This window comes from Zootoca vivipara, chromosome 1 (assembly GCF_965207765.1).
Source record: "Zootoca vivipara chromosome 1, rZooViv2.hap1.1, whole genome shotgun sequence".
Taxonomy (NCBI): Eukaryota; Metazoa; Chordata; class Lepidosauria; order Squamata; family Lacertidae; genus Zootoca; species Zootoca vivipara.
In genome coordinates this window covers 41,780,083-41,789,188 of record NC_142582.1, presented here as the reverse complement: position 1 = coordinate 41,789,188, position 9,106 = coordinate 41,780,083, and the positions used below count along the sequence as shown (strand labels likewise).

At 50.1% G+C, this 9,106-nt stretch overlaps 1 protein-coding gene across 1 annotated transcript; it reads left to right on the top strand.

Moving 5' to 3' along the window:
- The first annotated feature begins 1,035 nt into the window (after positions 1-1,035).
- EN1 (engrailed homeobox 1) lies at positions 1,036-8,877 on the top strand. Its single transcript, XM_088662004.1, has 2 exons — positions 1,036-2,106; positions 7,642-8,877. Exons 1-2 carry the CDS (start codon positions 1,293-1,295, stop codon positions 7,956-7,958), a joined length of 1,131 nt encoding a protein of 376 aa, XP_088518130.1. The 5' UTR covers positions 1,036-1,292; the 3' UTR covers positions 7,959-8,877.
- The last annotated feature ends 229 nt before the right edge of the window (positions 8,878-9,106 follow it).

Here is a 9,106-nt window from a genome sequence, read left to right as displayed (position 1 = left end):
TAGTTGGTGTTACTAGTCATACTCAGAATACACTTCCACCCCATAAACGTGTTTTGTTTTGTTTCGAATTTAGAAAACCATTCTATAAAGAGTTTAGCATCCTACTCTTTAGAAATAATAATAATAATAAACGCAGGAAATATTTCATTCCGAATTTCTTTTCCGAATCTCAGAAGATACACACAGAATCATCTTGTGGAGTTTCAACACGTTGTTTGTGGGGTGGATTTAGATATTTGCTTTTTGAGAAGCATAAGTAAATAAAAAGTCCTGGGGAGGAGGGAAAAGGGAAGGAGAAGCAGACTCTAGAAAGGATGCGCCATGGAAATCTCTCTCTCTCTCTCTCTCTCTCTCTCTCTCTCTCTCTCTCTCTCTCTCTCTCTCTCTCTCTCTCTCTCTCTCTCTCTCTCTCTCTCTCTCTCTCTCTCTCTCTCTCTCTCTCTCTCTCGTTCCCTCTGAATCAGCCAGCCCCTTGGATAATGTAACTGCAAAGTTCCAATGCAGCTCATTGGACGACGTCAGGGGCGTCACAGAATTCCCGGGCTGCTCATTGGCTCTTTCCACGTGCGGGCCATCCTCACGTGCTTCCGGTCGGAATGAAAAAAAAGTGTGGCTGAGAGATTTTTTAAGGAGAGTTTGTTGCAAGATCGGAGCTGTCAGAGATTTTTGCTTTCTTTTTTACCTTTTTTTAAAAAGGAGAAGTGGGGGAAGGAAAGGTGGGAGGAAAAGATGCACGTGCGAGCTGGCGATTAAAGCATCTGCCAAGGCTGATCCGTGGGCAAAGCGGACTCTGACATTTGGGGAAACCCCAAAGCTGCGGCGCTCGGAGAAAGATGGGTAGATTGTGAGAAGACTTGGGGGGAGGGGGGCTTTGGGGGGGTTGGTTTTGTTTTGGTCTCTCTCTCTCTCTCACCCCCCTCTCTCTTTCGGAAGAGGGGTGAGAGAGAGAGGGAGGGGGAGAGAGAAAGAGAGAGAGGAAATATAAAACAACTGCCCCAAAAGCGCGAATCGTTCCAAATGTCTGAGCCTGTGGATATCTCTCTCTAGATTCCTCTGCGAGCCAACAAGTGGATTTTATTTTGCATTTCCCCCATCTTTCCAAGAACAACAGTAGCAGCAGCAGCAGCAGCAGCAGCAGCAGCAGCAGCAGCAGCAGCAGCAGCAACGAGGACCCAACTGCCCTGCCACCGCCCGGAAAAGTGAGGCGTGGTGGTGGTAGGTGGAGGGGGGAACCTCGAGTGAAGAAGTGGAAGACGAGCCAAGACGCCCATCTGCGGAGCTGGCAGCTGACTATGGAAGAGCAGACGGACAGTAAAAGTCTGCGAGACTCTGCTCCGACTCCCGGCAGCCGCCCCAGCAGCAGCAGCCCCAGCGCCAGCGGCAGCGATGGCGAGAGCGTGCCGCTGTCTCCCGGCAGCCACGCTCCCCTGTCCCCGGCCGCGCCGTGCCTCGTGTCACTGCCTCTCCACCCGCACCACCACCACCACCCTCCGCACCAGCAGCACCATCTCCCGCAGCAGCAGCAGCATCAGGCGCCTCCGCAGCAGCGGCCGCCGCCGCCGCCTCCACAGCAACAGCAACAGCATCGCACCACCAACTTTTTCATCGACAACATCCTGAGGCCGGACTTTGGCTGCAAGAAAGAGCAGCTCTTGCTGCTGGCCGGGACTGCGGCCGGAGGAGGAGGAGGAGGCGCCGGCGGCGGCGTGGGCGGCGGCCGGGACAGGGACCTTGACCGCGCGGCCAGCTCAGGTAGAGAAAATGTCAACCCTCTGCTCGGCAGGCCCCCCAACCTTAGCGCGGAGTCGCACGGGAGCCCCGACAGCTCCTCCACGGCCTCCAAAGCCAGCCCCGCCGCGGCGGCCGCAGCGCTAGGGACGGCCAAGCCCCCCATCTCCTCCTCCTCCTCCTCTTCCTCTTCCTCCTCCTCCTCCTGCTCGGAAGGGAGTGGAACTAACCCGGCGAAGTATGGGGAGCACGCCAACCCCGCCATCCTGCTCATGGGCTCCAATAATGGAGGAGCTGTTGCCAAGAGCGATTCTCAACAGCCGCTGGTTTGGCCTGCCTGGGTTTACTGCACTAGGTATTCAGACAGACCATCCTCGGGTAAGAATCCTCTTCCGTGCCTTCAGCGTTGCCCCCTTCCCCCTGTCTTATATATACACCTGCCATTTCTATATATCTATCTCTCTGTGATATGAGTGTAATCCTGCGGGGAGCGTTAACCATCCCACCCCAGCCACCCCAACCAGCCAAGCCCCTAAACCTGCCACTCTGACTTGAGGCGCAGAGCGCGCCTAGGGGATCCCAAACTGCACTGGATTAAGCAGATGGGAGGTGGCGGCTTGAGAATATTTAGGGGTTTTGTGGAGCTGAGTCGGCGTTTCCCCTCCCTCGCCCGCCCCCGAACCCTGCATTTTCTTAGGGTGCCCCACTCCGAGGTTTGCTGGGCTTCTGGTGTTCAAGAGCGTCTTTTGCGCCTCCCCGGCCAGCCTTGCCCTTCGGAGATTGCAGTCTTAGGCTGCAAAAGAGGGGGGCAGAGGCTGCTTGGTGATTTCCCCCTCGGCCCGAAGCAGCTTGCGGAGGAGCTGCGACCGAAATGCCCCCGGGGGATTTCAGCAACCTGGGCTGGGAGGTCCGTGGAAGTGTCTCTAGTGGAGGTAGAACCTGGAAAGATCGCAGGGCCCACGCCGCCGCCGCCTCTCGCTCTCTCGTTCTCTCCTTTTCAGGCCTTGAAGGGTGGGTGGGGTGCCTCTCTCTTTCTTTCTGTAGTTAGGAACGGGGGGAACCATAGTGTGCTTTCTAAAACTTTTTTTTCGGATATATCTATGCTGGGAGGAAAATTAGTGATTTTGGTGTGGGACGTAGCTGCAGACAATCAGTGCTTTTGTTGTCGTTCAAAAACATTCGCTGGTGAGCAATTGAGGAGTGAAGGAGACAAGTGCTGCAGTGTGAAGGATGCGTTTTTGAAGGAACTGGCACTGGCGGGGGCCGAAAAAGAAAGAGGAAGTGTGTGAGAGGGACAGAGAAAGAGAGAGAGCGAGCAGAAAAGGAAAGGACTTTCTTGGGAAATCCGCGGAGGCCTCCCGGCAGCGGAGCACAAGAATCTAGGCCCCTAGGCCTTCATTTTTCCATTCCCGTCTTCCAGACCAGTTGGAGGGGAGCAATTTCCACCCCGTGGCCGGTATTTCGCGCTTCCCAGCAGCCGGTTCTCCCTCCCGCCTCAGATGCTGCAGTGAGAATAAAGGTGTCCTCCCCCTACTAGCCCCCCACACCCCCACCCCAATTAAAAAAACAACCCAGAATCCTCGATCCCGCTCGTAGGTTGCGGAATCTTCGGTTTCCAGGGGAGGGTTTAAATTCTTCCGGGAAAGGAGGTGTGGGAAAAAGAGTGACGAGAGGAGAGGAAGAGAAAGGGGGGGTCCTGTCTCTCTGAATCAGCCCCTCCAACCCGTAAGGGCGAAGGAGTCGAGCGAGGGAGCCGCTGCGGGTCAGCGCCCGCGAAAGCGCCCGAAAAGGGCGACCGCTCGCCTTTGCGCTCCTGTCAACTTCCAGGGCCGAGAGAGAAAGGCAGGCTGCGGAGCTGGGCGGTGGGAGGCTGTTGGCGAAGGAGCTCCGGCCGGGTGCGCTACCAGGTCGCCTTCTTCGCCCCACTTCACCCACCCCTCTCTCCTTTCGCCCCCCAACCTGACCAGCCCCGGGTCGGGGCTCTTTATGAACTCCTTTCTGCCGGCGACTGATCAATCCTCCGCTATCAGCGCCAGCCATCTCGATCACGCCGCTATTGACACATCCCCGCTCCTTGGAACTCAGAAAAGCCACTTTGATTGACTAAACGGATTGATTGAGTGATTGAGCTGTCAGCTCTACCTTCCGCGGCCAACTGCAATGATTTTATTACTGCTTTCCCAGGGCCGCTGTCTTGCAAAGTGTGTTTTGATAGGAAGGCTCCCCACCACCACCGGCAGCAGCACCCTGCAAAGACAGCGCCCCGGCTCCTTGGGGAGGCCAGGACGGGCCTCTCCTTGAGAGATGCTGCAGCGGCGGCTCTTGCCGGTGGGCCCTCTCCGAAGCCCTCCTATTAGCCCACCTTTCCCTGGATGTGAAATAGGGGGTGTTGATCTCTTGAGACTGGTAGTTGACCCCACAGCCTCTTGCTTCCTCACGCCCCCCACCCGAGACCTGCCCGCTTCTTGGAAACGGCTCGTTTAGAATCTGCTCCCCACAAAACAGAGAGATCCGAGGAGCGATCATCCATCCCCCGGCCAAAAATCTCAGCCCTCAAAAGAGCTTTTCGCCGCTAGGAAATTTCTTCTGGCTGTTGTTATTTTCCTTAAATGAGAGAACTGGGGAAATATCTTAAGATTTATTCAGCCAGCTCTGTTTAATCCTTTTCCGTAGTTTATTCAGCCGTCTCTCTCTCTCTCTCATCCATATATTTTAAAGCCTGGTTTTGAAAGCAGCCAGGCTTCTCAGAACCACTTTTGCGGCCTGCTGACAGAAGGTTTTCCTCACGTTCAAGCGACTGGCCCCAAAGTTGGCGGTCTTTGGAAGAAGGCTAAATTTCCATTTTGTATCCTATTTAAAAAATCTTCGTGTTTGCGTAATTTTAAAAATGGCGTTTTAAGGTACTCTTTTTGAATTCCCTTCACCATATAAATTGCTTTGAAGAGGAGAATCTTACCCACGTATGAATATATTCCTTCCCTAAAATAATTTGTATTTGATACATTTCTCAACAAAGCAAAAACAAGGCGGCTTTGGAAAGACGATGTCCGGTCTGAACGACAACGACTTAAACTAAGGATATGTCTAGATTTATTCCAGTACTTATTCGGGACACACTGTTTCGGAGTCCTTGGCTAATGCCTAAAGTGCTCGTATTCTATTTAAGGGAACGATCTCTCCCCCCCCCCCACTTCTGCAATTTTTTAAAAAAGTTTCCCACCCATTTCCCTTGAGAGAGAGAGAGAGAGAGAGAGAGAGAGAGAGAGAGCGCTTAGAAACGGGAGGGATGCAGAACAACTTGCCTTAATTTCCGAGGGCTCCACCAAGGCTATGGGTCTAGTTTTGGAGTTCTGCGAGGCCAAGATGTGTTGATATTAAATTGCTGGGAAGGGCTTCTAAGCGGAAACGCGCGGACTTCGAGGAAGCAGCCTTGCGCGCGTGTTCGTTAGTTTAAAGAGATGTGCATTTTGAACGTGAGGACACAGTCTGGGCCAGATCTCTCAGAGAAAGATAGTGTAGGACATAGCTGCCAAGTTTTCCCTTTTCTCGCGAGGAAGCCTATTCAGCATAAGGGAAATTCCCTTAAAAAAGGGGATAACTTGGCAGCTATTGTGTAGGAACGCCCTCCACTTGGAAATATATTTACCCGCGGCTTTTACTGGAGGGGTTTTGATGGAGTGGAGACCAGCGGTTTCAGTGAAATGTTTTCCCAGTCATTGTAGGAGATGAGGGTTTGTCTGGCATTGCGTGTTTGCGTTTGCAGAATATACATTTGCGGCAGTAGCGTCAGGCTTCAAAAAATGAGCATCTAGCGCGATTTATTTTCCATTATTATTATTAGTAGTAGTAGTAGTTGTATCTAGTCGTTCGGCAATAAGGCCTTTGGACCAGCTTGCAATAGAGGCTGCTTAGTTTCCCAAAATAAGAAATTTATTTTCTGTCTGTGAGGGGAAAGATTTATGAGTCTACAGCTGAGCACACATTGAAATAGGTATTTATAATCCGAGAGCCTTGCCTAAATTTATTGCCTGGTGTTGTTTTTTAAAAAGAAAATAATGAATTTCAAAATTAAAATATTAAATATAAATTAAACACACACACATACAACTTCTCAGGCTTGCTTTGTCGAGGGACGCCTTGGGTTGATTTGGAGGAGGAAAGTCTGGGTCCCGCTGCGGATCAAAACAGATTTAAAATCCGGTGTTGTACCGGCGCATAAGAATCTCTAGCGCCGTCTGAGCAGCTTCTACTCCGAAGCTGATCCTGCCGAATTTAATGGGGCTTAATAGAATTCGGTATGACTTGCCCTCGAGTAGACAGGGTGAGACCTGCGCTATTACTCTCCGTGCCTGCTAGTGGTACCGTTAGGCCCAGCCCCATGGAGCAACAACAGAACCCGCTTCGTACACCGCTTGCAGTGTTTGTTTTGGGTCCAGTTTTTAAGTCTGTTTACCTCGATGCTTATTTATCCTTACAATTCAGCGGGAACTTTCTGGTTGCGTTATCTCAAACGTGTCCTTGTAGCAAACCTTTATGTTGAGGATGAATGACGTTGGGAAAGGTTTCCTGGGGTGTTACCTCTAACACGTACCATTTAACTCTAGCAGCGCCGGAAATGCTGTATGTTTGATCTGTGGGCTTTTAAAAAACAAAACAAATCCAGGAACCCCGAGCTTTTCTAAATAAATATAAACTGCAGCGAAGGCCCATAAGCGAGGAGCCCGCTTCCCTAACGCAGCCATCTGCCGAGGAAGCTGTGTGTGTTTGTTTGTTGTTGTTTTTAAAAAACTTTGATACTTTTTACTTTTTTCTGAAGCTCATAACTAATTAGTCAGACTTCTCCCCCACTTTCAAAGTGTTTGCTGTAAAGTTAAGACGCTTTGCCTTTAAGAGATGAGAGCTTTTAAGAGGAAGAGGGCCAAAACACCGCCCCTCCCATACGTATATTTTCTGTATTAGAAATGTGTGCGTGATTCCAGCTGCATCAGACTTGATAAATCCAAATTAACTGATTGATCTACCTCTCAGTCTCTTTCTCAAACTGTCTATCAACAGATAAAGATAGATGGATAGGCAGATAGGTGGTGATCAATAGAAAACTGCTTTAGATCTGGTGCGATCAAACAATTGAGCTTGGGCCCAGGCGGGGAAAAGTCAGCAGAAGCATCCCCGTACTTGACCAATACCTATCTTGACAAACGTTTCCCTTTGGATTTTCTGCCCCCCTCCCTTTGTTTCTTTGCTTCTATCTCGCCCCTCTCGCCTTTCTTCCTTGGAGTATTCTGGGCGATGCTGTTCTTCTATGTACTCGCACAGAACTTGGGACTAAGAAGGGCCTAGAGCCCTTGTTGTTGTTGTTTAGTCGTTTAGTCGTGTCCGACTCTTCGTGACCCCATGGACCATAGTACGCCAGGCACTCCTGTCTTGCACTCCTGTCTCCTGTCTCGCCTAGAGCCCTAGACTGTTTTGAAAAGCGCCGGGGTGGTGGTGGTAGTGGAAACAGGCGTCCTGAAAAATGTGGGGTGGGGGAGAAATGGATTATGGACCCACGTTTTAAACAGTGGAGGAAAAGACGTAGGATATATGTGGGTTTGGGGGGGAATCCAAGCAGACCGCCCCCCATCCATCACGGTTGCCGGATGTCCCTTTTGGAAAGGGGAAAGGAGGCGCCCCCCTTTCCTTCAAAACAGAGTCTCCCCATTTCCCGGAACGCCCGGCGTTGTTCCCTTGTGGCAGGCTCCCCTTTATGTGTGTTGCATGTGTGTGTGCTTTGGGAACGTTTCTGACCTGGCAACTGCTGTCCCCTTTTCTCTCTCGTGCCCCTCACCCCCTCCTCCTTCCCCTTTGTGTGTGTGTGTGTTTTCTCTCTCTCTCTCCCTCCCTCCTCCATCCCTCACCCCCCCCTTTTTGTAGGTCCCCGCACGAGGAAGCTGAAGAAGAAGAAGAACGAGAAGGAGGACAAGCGGCCTCGCACCGCTTTCACGGCGGAGCAGCTGCAGAGACTCAAGGCGGAGTTCCAGGCGAACCGCTACATCACCGAGCAGAGGCGGCAGACTTTGGCGCAGGAACTCAGCCTCAACGAGTCGCAGATCAAGATCTGGTTCCAGAACAAGCGCGCCAAGATCAAGAAGGCCACGGGCATCAAGAACGGCCTGGCGCTGCACCTCATGGCGCAGGGACTCTACAATCATTCCACCACTACCGTGCAAGACAAAGAGGACAGCGAGTGAGCCCTCCTAGAGAGCACAGACCTTGGGTTTATTTTGTTTTCGTTTTTTGATGCTTAATATTATTATTATTAATATTATTATAATTATATTATTATTATTATTATGAACCTGATCGCCAGGGAAGACAAAGAATAACCATACAAAGCAAAAGAAAAGAAAAGACAAGAGGAACAATTAAAAAGAGAGAGCGCGAGAGGACAATTTGGGAAAAGACAAAACACACGACAAACACAAAAGGACTTCTTTCCTGCAGTGACACACATTTGTGGGGGACTTGGAAGGGTGCTATTTAAGAGAGAGAAAAGAATCAAATTTATTGTCTATTCATAGTTATAAGGATTCCGACTTAAAACAAAACAAAAACCCCGAACACTTACAAACAAAAAGTTATCTATATAGCCAAACATCGTATGATCTTGTATATATTTAATTTCAGGTAAGAAATTATGATGATGATGATGACGATGATAATGATGTGTAGCGTTTTTCTATTCGCTCAGCCGTTGATCTCCCCCATCCCCGCCCACCAGCTCCACTTTGGTCTCTCCCCCCCTCTTCTTTTTCTTAATTATAGCTCTCAACTCCTCCAGCCCCCCCCCCCTTCAGCCTCCTGATTTTGAAGAATTTGTCTAGCTCTTCCCGACTTCCCTGCTCCCCCTTTCTTCTTTTCCCTGTCGCGTTTTCGTGTGTGCCTTTCTCCCTCTCTTTCATTTCGTGCGTGTGCGTGTGGTGTTTCTTTTTCTTTTTCTTCCTTCCTTCCTTCCTTCTTCTTCTCTCCCCACCCCCACCCTACCGAGTAAGAACAATAACACTATGACCCACAGACTGCGAGACTGAACCCCTTGCTGCAAGCCAAAGATTTTTTTCTTATGTTCAGAAATCTGTAGTCTGAAATAAAGTGTAGATTGTGTTCAGGATATATACCGATTCTGTAATTCTTCTCTGTTCTCCAACCCCACTCCCCCTTTAATACATTAATATATTAAAATACCCTGTTCTTCTTATTCTTTATATACATTTATCTCTAAAACTATCTGGCATATATGTCTCCCAGATTATTGTTATTAACTGAGGAGAATTTTATTTTTTTTAAACCAACGTCTTGTTTCCCTTGCTTATTTGCTCCCAACTTCTTTCTCTGCTATTGG

What these genes read in the sequence shown, in the direction of transcription:
- EN1 (XM_088662004.1), top strand. Translation starts at nt 1,293, where the DNA reads ATGGAAGAGCAGACGGACAGTAAAAGTCTGCGAGACTCTGCTCCGACT. An exon ending in TTCAGACAGACCATCCTCGG is followed by an intron (nt 2,107 to 7,641) that starts GTAAGAATCCTC and finishes CCCTTTTTGTAG; the next exon opens with GTCCCCGCACGAGGAAGCTG.